The sequence below is a fragment of the Chionomys nivalis genome, chromosome 19 (genome assembly GCF_950005125.1).
Source record: "Chionomys nivalis chromosome 19, mChiNiv1.1, whole genome shotgun sequence".
Classification (NCBI taxonomy): Eukaryota; Metazoa; Chordata; class Mammalia; order Rodentia; family Cricetidae; genus Chionomys; species Chionomys nivalis.
Window position 1 is genome coordinate 47,649,947 of NC_080104.1, and position 15,247 is coordinate 47,665,193.

Sequence of the window (15,247 nt, forward strand, 5' to 3'; positions counted from 1 at the left end):
TCCACACTTCATCCGGGTGGGCCCAGGTTTAGAACATCCCGGAAGAGACACAGCATGGTCACGGCATTCTCTGTTGAATGTCTGCCATGGTAAGACCTCGCTCCGTCTGTATTACCTTGCAGAACTCTCAGTCTGCATTTCAGGGAAAGAATCCGTTACGCTGCCACCTTTCAAGGCTAGAGACACCAAGGCCCTAGGCAGGCAGTTCCAGGGCTGAGACACTCAAATCACCAGAGAACGTCCTTCGTGGCATCCACGTGCGTTCACGTGCAGAGGTCATGTGTGTAGGGGACAGGCAACTGCAGAGAATGCTAGGCTTGTGTTTAGCCAGAGAAATGAAAAATACACTTCTGTAAATTGACTTTAAAAAAAAAAAAAACCCACCTTATGAAAAAAACCACTCTATGAAATCTTGGGAGCATGACAAAATCCTAACCAAAGAGCCCTCAGAACTTTGTGGTAAGAGGGATACTTGAAGATAAGATTTACGGAATGCAAAGGTTCACAGTTCACTCCGACACACTGGGAAGGGGGCAGAGGGCACAGTCCAAGCCCCAGAGGGCAGGCAACACGAAACTCAGCCCGTTCTTTGTCTATGTCAGAATCTCCACCGATACTCAATGTGCCCCCCCCCACTCAGCCCACGTCAGCCCTCGTATCTGGAACCGCCTTGCTAATTCCCATCTGATCTTGGATTCTGATCTAGATGGGTTCGAACTGTGGCCTAGAAACAACATGAAACACAAAACACCCAAGAGCCAGAATATGGAAACGTGATCCTCAGCTCAGAAAACTCACAAAGATAAGTCTACAAATAAGAAGTGACTCTTCACTCAAGACTTCAGGCGCTTCAAAGATTCCAGAGAATGCTCATGCGAAATGGGCCCACAGGCCTTTTCCTTCTGCATTCAGAGAGAGCTTTAAGACACAGTCACCTCTACGAGTGTGCGCACACATATAAACAGCTTCCCATCTATCTCTAATTTACTTCAATATGAATTAGAGGTGACTCTGGGGGAAAAAAAAACATGACCAAAAAGATTAATTCTAGCCACTTCTAATTTCATCTCCAGTTAATCTCTGAGGCATATTTAGAGGTACACACTCAGAGACAGGATGGTTCAGCTGGTCTATTTTTGATACGCGCAGAGTAAACTATGTCATTGTGTCATCTAGCATGAAATCTCAGCTTCGGTGACGAGGGCACTTAATCATGTCCTTTACCCAACAAGCCAGACCGGGAGGTGGGAAGTCATTCTGTTGACTAATCAAAATGCCTGCCTCCTACCAGATTCTCCCCACCCCGAGCCACAGGGGAAGTGTCCTCCAGTCCAGACATGGCCTCAAGCTCCAGAAGCGGCCAAACCAAAGGCAGATTCCGAATGGAACACAGCCACGGAGACACCAGCTATCAGGGAGGTCAAAAGGGAAAATCACGAGAAGCATCAATCAGGAGGATCGTACCTTGCTGATGGCTTTACCATCACAGTTATTGTTGGAGTCCTTCGAGCCACTGAAGGAATCTCTTCTCTGGGGACATGTTTTCTTTTTGCGCGGTCTGCCTTTAAGATTTGGCGCTGAAAACAAACGGAGAATAATAATCGTCATACATTCTCAGTAAAAGACACAGAAGGTTACTATTGAGCTTGGACAGCATGGACTCGCTCACACCAGCCACCAGCTCTCATTGGATGCTGCTGTCTCCGAAGGGTGGAACCTTGGTAGAAGCTAAGCTATAAACTTTCCCACGTCTAATTAATATAAATAAAATGAGGCTGACGAGGAAGACACACGCCCCCTCCTACCCCCCCCACCCCTGTGCTCCACTCCCCCCCCACCCCCAGAATACACCATCAGAAGAGAAGTAACCCCTAGCTAGACTTGGAGAGCGGGCCTTCTGTTTGTTTGGTATCTCGTTCTTTGAAACTCAAAATGATACGCCAGCCTGTGATGGCGTCATAGTCAAGGAACATTTGAAAACATTACTCTGCCGGAAGAGTTTTAGAGACAGCAGCGTTTTTTTTTTTTTTTTTTCAAATTACCATACTGATGAGAGAGAGAGAGCTCTGGCGAGAGGTGCTCACAGTAACAAGCTGCTATTACACACATTTTCTGATAATATTGTGGCCAGAGTGTCTCAAATCTCAGCAAATCTGGCAAAGACTTGAGTCAGCGTGTTCTCTTTTCCTCCTCAATATACTTTTATGAAGATCTGGAGGGTTATTTAAAATAAATCCCAAAGCTTACACAGGGTTAGCCTGACTCCAGTGGGGATTGATTTTTTTTTTTTTTTGCGCGTTATTAAAGCCGTAGTTACAAATGACACAGGTGATAATGAACTTGGGCTGTTTGTGGGGTGCCCTGACTGCCCCCCACCAGCTCTCACATTCAGCTCCATCAGTCAGTCAAGTCCCAAAAATCTAAAACTAACCAACTCACTGAGTTGTCCATTAACCAACTCCAGACAAATGCGCAACCCCACCCCCAATCTCTCTGGAGCTCTCAAATCACCTACATTTTTATTACTTTGAACAGTTATGAAAAATCATATCCGAGCAGCAGGAAGCCTCTTAATTGTTATTTGTCTCACATGTACACACGAACACACACATACATACATACACACGTTTAGCTAGTGACTTCAGAACACTTCATGTTGGACTCAATTTACATCCATGCTATTTCCTACTAATTTGTTTTTTTCTGCCATGGAGGAGTTTTACTGCCAGTGAAACTGTGTTAAGGCAACACTCTCTTTACAATCAGAGTGGTGCGCGTGGGCTAAGAAGCAGTTTCTGGAGGCTCAGGACCCTCTCTCCCAAACTGCAGACCTCTCATCACATCCTCCTTCCTCAAAATGCTGGCCTCCCCGAGACCGTCCCAGAAAACCTGACTGGAATTCTCCAGTATAAAGTCACACAAGCAAAATCAAGCAAAGAGAAAATAGACATTACCCATTCCAGTCGCCACACATCTGCCTGATTGACGCCTATGCTTAGGAGAGTTCCGGCAGGGGACTGCTCCCCAGCCTCATCCCTGGAAGTCTGGACTTGATGTGGATATCGGCTTCCTAGCTGCGAGCGAGCGAGCTCAGCGCCGCTCCCCTCCCCCCGGCAGCTCCATTACTCATGTAAACACACAGCAATGACTAGCGCGGGTGTGTGGGATGGGCTCTGAGCTCTGAGCACTTAGGGGGAGCTGCCAGACTGGCAGGGAAGGCTCTGCTCTCTCCTCCTCCCTGGCTCGGCTTGCTGACTGCACCCAGCTTGTTTGGTGGCGCTCCTGACCTCTGGCTCCTCGGTGGGAGCTCAGAGCCCAGTTCCGAGAACTCGCCACGGTCCACAGCCTGGAGCCAGGGTGTGGACTGTTTTGTTTAGAGGACTTTGTGTAGCTCAGAAGCTTTTTCACAATGACCCAAGTGCTGAGGCTTTAATGACTGCTAGGGGTAGGACGGACTTGCAAGTCGCCTTATCAAAATAACAGCCCGGCAGTGAGCAGACAGAAGCAAACAGGACTCGAGAGAGGAGTTCTGAGAGGTGCCATTCAGCAGTCAGCAGAAACGGAACAATATGGCCTCTGTTCCCAGACCTGTCACTGTCATCTTTCCACTCCTCGCATTTTTGAAAAGCACTTAAAACCTAAAAGGCATTTATTTCCAGAAAAGCTTTCAAAGCCCGAAGGCCCTGTCTAAAGACGGAGCTCGAACTGAGCAGGGTTTTAAATAGCAAAGCAAAGGTTCCAAGAGCCTTAGGAACCATCCCTAAACTGGGTCGATGTTAGGCTGCTTCCAGAACCCAGAGACCCAGAAGATTTAGAGAACTACAAATTCAGTTTTGAGCAGAGGAACAGGTTAGGGTTAGTTGTGATCACACAACTCTGAATCTGGGGTCTTTGCTTCTTAATTGGTCACGTGCTGGAATGTCCTAGGGACAAGTGGGCCAAACCAGCATTGCTGACCCCACAACTACAAATCCTTCTTTGTCTTTGTCCAGAAGTACTTGAGCTATATGTTTATTTTATTTTTATTCTTTTCTTTTTTCTTTTTTTTTGACAGGGGTATTATTATACCTGACTGGGCTGTCTTTAAGGGTAGGGCCATCGGATTCACCTCTCCTCTGCATAACATTAGCGAGGTAGCATTGTATAACCTGACTTTGTTGGATGAACAAATGACTAATAGCCCACAAATGCCCACACACTCCTCACATCCTCCTGAGAGGAACCTGCCAATAGGATCACGTGATACACGTGTCACCCTGGGAACCTTTACACTTTACATCTGATGCTGGTGGCTTGAGGTGACACCGGAAGAGCAAGGACGAGCCCAACGTTTTGGGCTCCTGACGACCGGTCAAATCATTGCCTTAACTGTAGCCTTACCCTACGGGGTCAGTCACAAACCATCAATGAGCCAGGGGCGGTGGGGCATGAAGAACTGGCGACCAGTCCCCCATAATGCAACAGAAGACCGTTTGGACTCTTAATACAACCTCCCCTCCCCCCGTAGAACTTTGTCCGGGGCTTTATCTGTTTCCCTCTGTGGCAGAGAAAGAAGCTGTTCTCCAGACCAGTGATACAAAGTGGTCTAGTGGTGGGGGGGGGGGGAGTGAAGTGGAACTTTGTGTTTTATTCCCTCACACGAGGAAACATCCCCATACCTTCTAGCCACCCTAGATACTATGCTTACTCCCTTCTGGGAGGTCAGTACCGAAAACCAAGATCCTGAGTCTCCACCTGGTGTGAGCCTCGGCTTTAAGGATGCGTGAAACTTTCCCCCTCACGAGCTCCACATAAAGCAAATGACTCTGTAAAGCCGTCCACATTAAGGCTGCTTCACTTGTCCAAATAGCTGGGAACCCAGCCTAGTCCTGGATCCTCAGAGGTCAGTAAGTGGTTTTGTTGCTGTTTGTTTATTTTAAGGTTTTATTTTGATGCTGGAGCAATATCTCAACATCCTCAGCACCCTCGTCCCTCCTGTAACTTCAGCTCCGGGAGATCTAATGCCCTCTTCTGGCCTCTGAGGGACTTGCGCTCCCTCACCCGCCTACTACACACAGGAGATCTCTAAATCGCTGAACCATCTCTCCAGCCCCTCAGTAATTGTGCTTTGCAGGAATGCCTTCAATAGAGACTTTCTTCCTTGATACCTCCTGAGGACCAGCCATGGCTCAGCCTTCCAATAGTAACGAAAAGTCACAGCCCACCCAGGAGGTCAGCACGGTTACTATTCTCCCCATTCTACAGATTGTTAAACTGAGACAGTGAGGAAGTCAGCAACCTCAGACCATACCCCTGATTATCAGCAATGGGTTTGCCACCTGGGCAATTGCCGTTTTCCCAGCACCCTTGTTCTACCCGAAGTTCTTTCTGTGGGGCACCTGCAAGCTCACAAGTTCACCCTACCTCTGAGTACACAGATTAACCCTGACAACAAGCTTTTACCAACCAAAAACACTCTCAAACACTGCCTACTTTGCCAGCCTAGGGTGCATCCAGTCTCTCCTGGACCCCCAGCGAGCAGGGGCCCCTTCAGTTTAGACTAAGAAGTGGGCGACAAGACTCCCATTCAACCCACTAAGGCCAGTAAAACTTGGTCAAAGCGCCATACCCATGACCCTTTTACAGTGGGGGCTTCTGGCTGACGAGTGAAAGGCTTCTGTGATTGAAATGAACAGAAACTCCTTTCCTCTCCAATTGTCCCTCTGTCCATCTTCCTGAGGGCCAATTAACGCGTGCTCAGTTTGAGCAGGGCAGCCACTTCTACAGACTGCTGTCTAATCCCTGCTTAGGACTTTGTTTTCTTTTGTTAACCTTTTCTTATCAGTGAAAGACAGTCTGTCTTCCTGACAACAGAGGACAACTTTTTGCTATTACTCTTTTCTGCTCTTAAAGGGTCTGTTTATTCAAAAATAAAATAAAATAAAAGTAGGTGTTTGCACGTCTTCACTTCCACTATGAGTTCAGACAAGCTATGTAGTCAGGTCTCTCAGGAGTGGGAGACTCATCTCAGCCTGGATTCTTAAAATAATACTAATAAAACAAAGGATATGTAACCACTTACTGGCAAGCTGGCAAGGCCAATGCTCTTGGCTTAGATGTTGCTTCTCCCCCCCCCCACTTTCTGCTGTGTTCTTCCTGTTGTTATGGCCACATCATAGCTGTCGAATTTTTATTTTTATTTTTTAAATACCGTTTATGCTCTTGGAGTCCCACAAAGACAAACAGCCCTAAAAACTGGATTGATTCATAATCAAGCCAACAACTTTTTCTTCCCATTTTGCAGAAGGGCTTTCTCCTCCCCGCCAAAGCAGCCACAGATCCCTTAGAGAAGCTCTTTGTGAGATACACAGTGTCTTCCTCTCTGGGAGGACATGGAAACAGGAATGGAAACAACAAACATCATTTTCCGTAGAGCAGACCCCCAGGGGTCAGAGTCTACAGGAGGTGAGCAGAGTCTTAGCTCCTCACATTTTTCAAGTTGCGAATGTGTATTTTAAATATGAGCTAGAAAGCAAAACCCGCTTGGGGATGTCTTAAGTACTGGCCAGAATGGTATTGTTCTATGCCCCCTCCCCGTTCCCGATCTGATTCTGCATTTCTGTAATGCCTTTCCTCTGAGGACAGCGAGGTGCTGGGACTTTTTCTTTACAGACAATAATCTTAAAATACCCTGGCAAGTTTCAGCACGGAGTATTGCTCTTTCTGGAAAAAGAAAAAAAAAAAAAAAAAAAAAAGAAAGAAAAAGAAAAAAAAAACCCTACCCTAATTTAGTTATCGTTGACTGCGTTCTATTTTCAATGTTTCCCTTCTGACTATTTAGAAACTTCCTCTTTCGGTCTAGCAAAAATAGGATGAATGTTTTCAGTTATTAATGTATGAGTCAAGGATGTAGAAACCAAGACTGGCAGAACACTTGATCAAAGCCACTCCTAAAATTTATGGGTGGTAATAAAAGAAAGGCATTTCGAAGATAATCTCTTACAGAATTTCAGTTTTTAAATACTTGGGGGAAAAAACAAAACAGCCTAAAAGCTCTCGGCCCTCATCGTGGCTTTACCACTGAGCCAGCATTTTAACATAAGAATTCATAAATGATTCCCTGAGTTCCCCCATCCCCTTCAAAACCCAGTGTCATTCTTCGGAGGGCATGCATGCTGGTTCTCCATGCCTATTTACAAGACTGAAGTTTTCTGTGAATTGACAAAACATGGTTGCCACATCAAGTTAAGACTTTTCAAGTTTATTTTTATTCTGTATTTCTATAAACAATCTTCCACACCCAGCAGAAAACACTTGAGGAGCACGTGTTCTGTGTGTCCTGTGAGCACTTCAGGGCCATTCACAGGTACAGCTGGTCTTACAGGAACACTTTAACCTTAATTGATGAAGGGGGAACGGCAATTAGAGCCGGATGTTACAAGGGCGCTAGTACTCTGGTAATTTCGCTGACAGTTCCTTCTAGAATTGTTTCCCTCAATAAAAACATTAGAAAGGAGAAACCCAGAGATAAGGGCCCAGATTCTAGGGCCAGATTTAAAAGCTATCACTTTTAAATGCCACCAAGATCATATCGCTGGGAACAACCGCAGGTCACATGCCCTGGATGAATTGTCTTGTGGTCACACTGGTCTCCTGGAGGACTGGGCTGAGTTCCTAGGTGCTGCAGTCCAAGTCAAGAACCCACCTTGCTGCCAATCACTACGATTAGCATTCCCACTGAACCCTGGGCTCACGGGATCCAGGTTCCTCAATTTCCCCAAAGGACGAGCGGTTGTTTCGTTAGGAAGAGGACGAGAAAATAAGCAAATAAAAATAAAGCTGGCAGAATGAGACCTAAACTACTTTGGCGCTTTGTCAGAATTACCCAGACCACTACGCATCACGGCTGAGAGTGGAAAGTGTTTGACTATCTCCCCTCTACCTGGACTGATCAGGCAGCCCACATCCCAAACAGCTGGGGACTTCACTGGCTGCTCAACAAACCATGTAAAGTAAACACTCTCGCAGTCTCATCCAAAACATGCCCTGGTCTTACTCACTCTTGGTTCATACTCCTGAATGCCGGGGCATTGTTAATGCCTCCAATCAGGGAATTAGTAACTTCACAGGCATGCGATTTGCATAGCTATTTCCTGATACACCCTCTCTCTCTCTCTCTCTGCCCTGGAGGTCTTCATTTCTCAGAAACACTTAAAAACACAGATTATTTCACTTTGGCCCTTCCCCCACCCCATAAATGGAACAGGGCTTGCTAGCTCATCTGTATTGCTAATTGGTTTGAGAGCATGTGACTCCAAGTACTCTCCTGCCTTAAAACAAGCCAGCCTTTTCTGTAGTCAGGGTTTATCATTCGAAATAAGCTGATTTCTATCTAGCCTTGTTTCCCTGGGAGACAGACACAAATGATCATATATGATTTGGATATGGCATAAAATCATCATGTGGATTCTCCAACCCCCAAGTATATGATCACAAGATGCTGAGGAAGAAGAAATGGATTGTGGGAGTTTCTAACCATCCTTGCAAGATCTTACATAGTCTCACAGCCTCCCTCTGGTCTGGGTTGGCCATTCCCAGGGCCTTGTGAGGAAGCTATTCCTGATGGAGGATTCTGTGGGCACACTCCAGGGTGGTAGAAGTGCCTCAGAGTTGTTTGGGAAAAATTCAATTCTCAGGTAACAGGGTCGTTGGTTCACTATGGCCTGGAAGTGACCCAGGCCTTTAGTTTTACTTAGTTTCCCCAAGGTTCAGGGACCTGTGCAAAGACTCTTCTGCCCCAGAATGTCCCAGACTCTTTAGAGAGATACAAAGACAGAGAGGACACTCGTGTGGATAGCTGGGTCCCGGGTAGTGACTGCAAGACTCAGGCCTTCATGTTTAACACAACCTCTGGCTCCCTTTCCTCATTGTCTCAACAGACAGGCCCCGCAAGGCCAAGAGTGTTCTCCGCAAAGTGCTGCTGTGATTCCAGCCCACATGTGATCATGCACACATACTGTCCCTCCTTCCAGATGCCAAGGGTCCAGTGGGCCATTTCTTGACAGCCTGGAGTCCACAGTGGAGGACACACACACACACACACACAAACACACACTTTACAGTTAGAAAACTGTACTTTTTCAACCCCGTGTTGTACTTTTCCTAGGAAATCAGTTTTTTTCCATCTTTTGAAAAACATTAAAATAAAACACAGATTAAGCCTATCTTAGCATGTTACCATTAACGAGAATGAATCACAATTTAATATTATTGTCTGTTTATTGTTTCAAGCTGTTTAAGCATCTGCTGTGGACACGCTTCTGAAGGACATTTTAATCTCCACAATTTCTGAAGGTTAGAAAGGCAGGCCCTCAGAAACAGAGAATGGATTTTTTTTTTGTCTCTCTCTTCCTATTTCTTTTTTGATGACAACACAATAAACAAGCTCGTTCCCGCCTATGATTGATATGCTCTGAGGTACTCCGATTGAACATGGCTACGCCGAACTGAAAGCTACAGTTTTGCATCAGATGGCTTCACCAGGCATGGTAAAGGCGGGAGCACATTTAGACTCACATGAAAACAGCACTCGTGTTCAGCTATCTCTCCAGGTTTGGAAATGAGATTGTCCATTTTCAACACCGAAGGCAATTGATTTGCCAGTTTCATAAAGAAAATGTTTCCCACTGCATGGAAATAAGGGCTTTTTTTTTTATGTTGTTTTGTTTGCTTGTCTGTTTCCTTTGTGTTTACATGGTTTAGCATGGATATATTTAAATCATTACAGACATGGGTGAATACCCTAGGAGAGACAGTGTAGCTCTTAAATCCACACAACAAAAACAAAGGATACAGTCCCATCTTCTTTTAAAAGACCTCCAAAAGCTGGGCGGTGGTGGCGCACGCCTTTAATCCCAGCACTTGGGAGGCAGAGGCAGGCGGATCTCTGTGAGTTCGAGACCAGCCTGGTCTACAAGAGCTAGTTCCAGGACAGGCTCCAAAACCACAGAGAAACCCTGTCTCGAAAAACCAAAAAAAAAAAAAAAAAAAAAAAGACCTCCAAAAGGGATTTGTATTGAAGGTACAGTTCTCAGTTTCTTTATGCCACCAGGAAGTGTAATCTAACACATAGTGTTTTTCCCTTTTAAAGAATAAGGACATGAGTTCCATCCCTAGGATCCCCGTGGTAGAAAGAGAGAACTGACCCTTGCCAGTTGGTCTCTGGCTTCCACAAGTGCTTGGTGGCACATAACCCCACAAATAAAAATGTAATAATTTTTTTTAAAAATAGGGAGGGGGCGATGGCTCAGTTGATAAAGTACTTGCTACACAACTGTGAGGGCTTGTATCTCCACACAAGGACCCCCAGACTCATGTGCAAAACCCTACACAGTGGTGTGTGTACATGCGACTTAGTGCTGGGGAGGCAGAAACAGTCAGGTCCCTGGGCTGAGCCAAGTCTAACTGGTGAGCTCAAGTCTCAAAAAACCAACAAATAAAAACTAACACCCCCGGGGGGACAGTGACCAGAGATGAGAAAGCGAGCTTGTTGTCTTGTCCCCGGCATGCACACATATACACCAGCTTCTACACCCACAACACGCACACACACCTGGACATAATATCTCTGCCCCAAGAAGACTACCACTTTGCTGTCTGGCATCCTGAGATGTTTTCTTCAAGTAAGTCTCTGTCTGAGGCAGCAGGATGCATTAAGAAACACGTTCATGTTCCCTGAGCTTCCTTTAAGGAGTTCCAAGAACCATCATTCTGAAAAGTCACTTGAAAAAAAAAAACTGTGGTACCAAAGCTCTGACTATGCTGACGAGAGTGGGAACTGCAGGACAGAAGGTCCAAAAGGAGAAGAGAAAGGAGCCTGCGATGCGGCACAGATGCAGAGGCAGCAACAAGGTCCCTAATCCCCCAGGGATACATTAACCAGGGCCAGGTGATTATGACTGGGCTGGGCCAGCTGGAATGCTCAGACATTGGAAATGATCATACGTGACACAGGAGACCAGCAGGGCAGATAGCAGTGGAAACCACACCATCACCACCACCATCATCATCACTATCATTATCACCATCATCATCGTCATCATCATCATTGAGCAGGGTGAAGCTCCACCCTGTCAGTGGAAGGGAAAACATTCCTCTTATGTTAAAGTTGCTGCGTCCAATACAGTCAACCACAGCCACAGGTGTATGCGAAGCCCTTGAAATGCCAAGCCCACACTGAGGTGTACTTTTTGTATGAAATGCACATTACTTTTCACCAGGTGGGTCAGAAAGCAAAGGATCTCACTGTCAGCATTTGAAATCAAGTACATACTGAGATAATAATATTTTGGCTAGTATAATGGACCAACTAAGATATATCATCAAAATGAACTCCATATTTCCCTTTTTTAAGCGGCAGGTGGCTTCTGTTATCTTCTGCATGGGCGATGCTGGTTTGGACAACAAATCAATGTCAGGATCGTCAGTGTGTCCTTGGACATGACTCAAAAAGCAAGCAAACCGGATAAACATCTGAAGCTAGAACAACTGGCAAGATCTCAATTCAAAGTTCTTACAAAATGTAGAGCTATCTTCACTGTAAAAGGACAGTTATGGACAGATGTTAGTAACCCAAAATTTGCAGATGCTGAACTATCTGTAAAGTTCAAAACTGGCAGTTATTGGCTCAAGGCTGCTAAATGCCCTGATGAAGTTGTTAGCACATTTAAGTTCCTTAGCAAAGGTAGCAATGCAAACAGATTGGTATAGGGGGAGAGGGAAAAGGAGAGGGGGAGAGAGGCTCTGACTCCTTATGAATATTTTCATGTGTTGACAGCATAAGCTGGGTGTATTGTAAGCCTTTTTAATCATTCAGTGCAGATGCGATATGAGAAAATAGAACTTGAATGATTTTGGCTAATCCTAAGTAGAAATTTCCTGACCACAAATTGTTGAATGAGTTTGCAGTCCAACTGTGTTTGCCTTTTAGAGATTTTGTTTGAAAGTAAGTAGAGGGGTCAGATATAGTCAGACCTGAAGGCAAGAATGTGACCTTCTTGGCACGGTTCAGATGCCTCAGGTCCCACAGCTTCACATGACGTGTTGCCAATAAACCCAGAGAAGTTGGACAAAACAGAGGGGTTTCAATTCTGGGACCCATAGAGGAGGTGAGAACTTTCCCCAGTCATCCTTAGCATCGAAAGGCCAACAGAGAGGCCAGAAAGAAGACTGTGTGGCTAAGGATGGGGTCCTTGCTATGCAAGGCTGGCAACAAAAGTTTGATTCCTGGAACCCACATAAGACTCTATGGAGAGAATCAGTTCTATAGAGTTGTTCTCTGACCTCTACCTGTGTGCCCACAACACGCATCGTGCATATGTGTGCACACATACACTTAGGAAGAAAACAACAATAGAGAAAAAGGCCATCAGACACTGTTCTGATGGTGGTTGCCCAACACCAGGCTAGTCTAGCATCATCCCCGCCTTCCACATACCCAGTCTCCGTGTCTGAAGTAAGAGTCCCCTCCCTCTGGCCTCTCAGCTTTAGGTTCCTGCGACAGCAGCCATGCAAAAACAATAGCTAGCTACAAACCGATCTCTAAATATAAGGAGACAATAAATGCTACCCACTCTCCTAGACAGAACCCCTCTTTTTATTTTAAAAGACCACCCTGCTTATAACACATAAGAACAGTGATGATGGCGATGGAAATACATCCAGGAAGTGTTTTTCTTTTTCTCCAATGATGAGAGCTGCTATTACAGCATCTAAAGCAGTTAATATGCAGAGGGCTGAAGGCCAAGACTAGTACAGCATCAACAAAACACACACTGGATAGTGCATATTTTACTGTAGGGTACTTATAAGGTAATTGCTTTTAATGACTTTTTTTGGTGGGTTCAACCTCCCCCCCCCCATTAGGCAGCCCATCTGAGAGACTTTGGTATGTTTGTGATATCTAACTGTAGAAGAATTTATCTTTGTCCCCCAAACTCTTTTACAACACATGACATGCATATTTCAGCATCATTATAAACTCAGGACCAATTGTCAGTAGATGGTTATCTAATACACAGGGTCGCCATTAAAAAAAAGCCTCCTTATTTGGGCAAAAGTCCTTGTCTCTATCAGTCTGTCTGTGTTTCGTCTCAGAAGAAATTTATTTGGATTATTCGCTGTTTGGGAAACCCAGAGGCTGCAAGTGTGGCAATCGAAAGGCGGAGAAATAAATCCCCAGCAAGTTAAAACACTTAGCTTGTTATTAGAACCATTTCTGGCTTTGTTAGCCTTAAGCAAACTCTCCATCGCCCTCTTGTGGTAAATCGGTATGATGCAGCGGAATGACCACAAAACCCCCTCCAGAACGAGAAAGTTTAGTCAAATACAGGTAGAGCATTTATCGCGGAGGGAAGCAGGTGTGAGCCATTAACTTTAGGCTGCTTTAGATGCATTATCATTTATTTTTACTAGGCCTCCTTTGTGGTGTTGGGTGTGGCTGGGTGAGGGTAGTGGGGCTTAAAGAATGTAAGTTAGAACAATGTATTCCCAGAACATAATGGAGTCACTGTATCGATGGCCATAGCTATTCTATTTTGTAGCCAATTGATTTTAATGAGTTTTATGACCTTAAAAAAAATCATGCCCACATTGTAAAGGTTCCTTCATAGCCAAAAATAGGCTGATACTCCAACTGATGTGGAATTACAGGAACCAACGAAAGAAGTCTGAATAACTCCCTAATATGGAAGAAAAACCATTAAAAAAAAAAGGCCAGTTCATTTGTTTCTAACAATAGGCAGTATAGAGAAACTTGGAATTTATAAGACAAAGCAAAGGGATACACTATTCCATTCCATGCCATCTAAAATAACAATAACAATAATTTCTAAAATTCGAAGCCCAAATTCAATAATCAGTTATGCAATTGGGTGTTTAATTTGATTTTTAAATTTCATTTCAAATTTCTGTTGTATGATTTTGGACAGTTTCCTGTTGAATAGGCCAGTGCGCCCCCCCCCCCCGCCAAAGCAAACAAACTTGGTATTAAACTGAGCAGCTAAAAGAGAAGCTGGAGGAGCCGAGGCTACAGAGCCCAGAACATTAAAACCAAACTCCCTGGCCTCCCATCACCAGCAAAGGCACCAGCTCCCCCGTCATTTGATAAGAAAGCAAATAAAACCACTTCTCCGCCCAGCATGAACCCAAGCGCTCTGTCATTCCAAGATGATTTTAGGAACAGATTTCTCTTGACTTGGCCTTGAGTCCACTTTGGCAGCAACAGTTGTGTGTGTGTGTGTGTGTGTGGTATGTAGTGTGTGTTTGTCTTTAAATGAACAAAGTCTTTAAAGTAATTTTACTGTAAAATTAAACAGCTGTGCCTTCTTCAGCAAAACATGACCGCTCTTATTTTTGTGTGTGCCCTTGTGCAAGCCCAAACTGCCCTTTCTTTCATGTCCTTTTATTTTAATTCCAAATGAATTCTCTAGCTAGCCTTGTTTAGCTTTTACAAAATAATAATAGAGGAGGGGTGGTATTTGCTGGCCTCTGATGCGCATCTACTTTTAAGCACAGGCGTTTGCACACAGGCCTCTCGCTCAGAGGGCTTTTGTTTAATTCCTATTATGGTAGGAAATATGATATTCTGCCCCCAGTAGAATAATAACCCTGTGTGGTAGAAAGATGGACGTGTCTGCGGAGGGAGGTGTCCTCTGCTGATTCTGTAGATGAGAAAACTGAACAGCTTCAAATAAAGGGGCGTAGAGCAATAAGTCCACAGAGGCTGTGATTAAATTTAGAATTTGACTTCTGGCCCAGGTCTCGAACCAGAACCATGTGAGGGCTCTCATTCTTTGGGAGCAACAGAAGAACAATCTGAAAACATTCTTTTGGCATTATTAAGCATTGCTCCGGGCTCCGGGAAGTGGGGGCGGGGGCGGGGCCTGGACACAATACAGAGCTTCTAGGTGTCACCCCTTTGTGACGCTACAGGTTTGGATGACTTGATCTAGGCTGCCTGTATTCTAGGATCATGCCGAGGCTCCAAGGGTTCTAGGTTTGAGGCTTCCTGTAGACACGCTGCTTTAGAATGTAGAGCCGGAGAGACCCGAGAAGACCTGAAATGTGGGGAGCCGCGCTTGGCAGATCCCCTGGGTTGAAGCCAAAGACCACAGCGAGGAGTCGGTGGAGCCAAGGCTCTGTGTCTCATAGGGTTCTTCTGGGTCATTTACAGTACAGAGCGATGAATCCCACAGCTTGAGGAGCTGGG

General features: G+C 45.2%; 1 protein-coding gene across 4 annotated transcripts in view; it reads right to left on the bottom strand.

Moving 5' to 3' along the window:
• Positions 1-15,247, bottom strand: part of Arid5b (AT-rich interaction domain 5B) — a 175,972-nt gene that overhangs the window by 40,907 nt on the left and 119,818 nt on the right. For 3 of the 4 annotated variants that reach the window (XM_057751065.1, XM_057751064.1, XM_057751066.1), the window contains one exon: positions 1,465-1,577. In XM_057751065.1, coding sequence (XP_057607048.1) covers positions 1,465-1,577 — 113 coding nt within the window. Of the gene's footprint in view, positions 1-1,464; positions 1,578-2,954; positions 3,153-15,247 lie in introns of those variants that run through there. The other variant, XM_057751067.1, reaches the window with a different exon arrangement.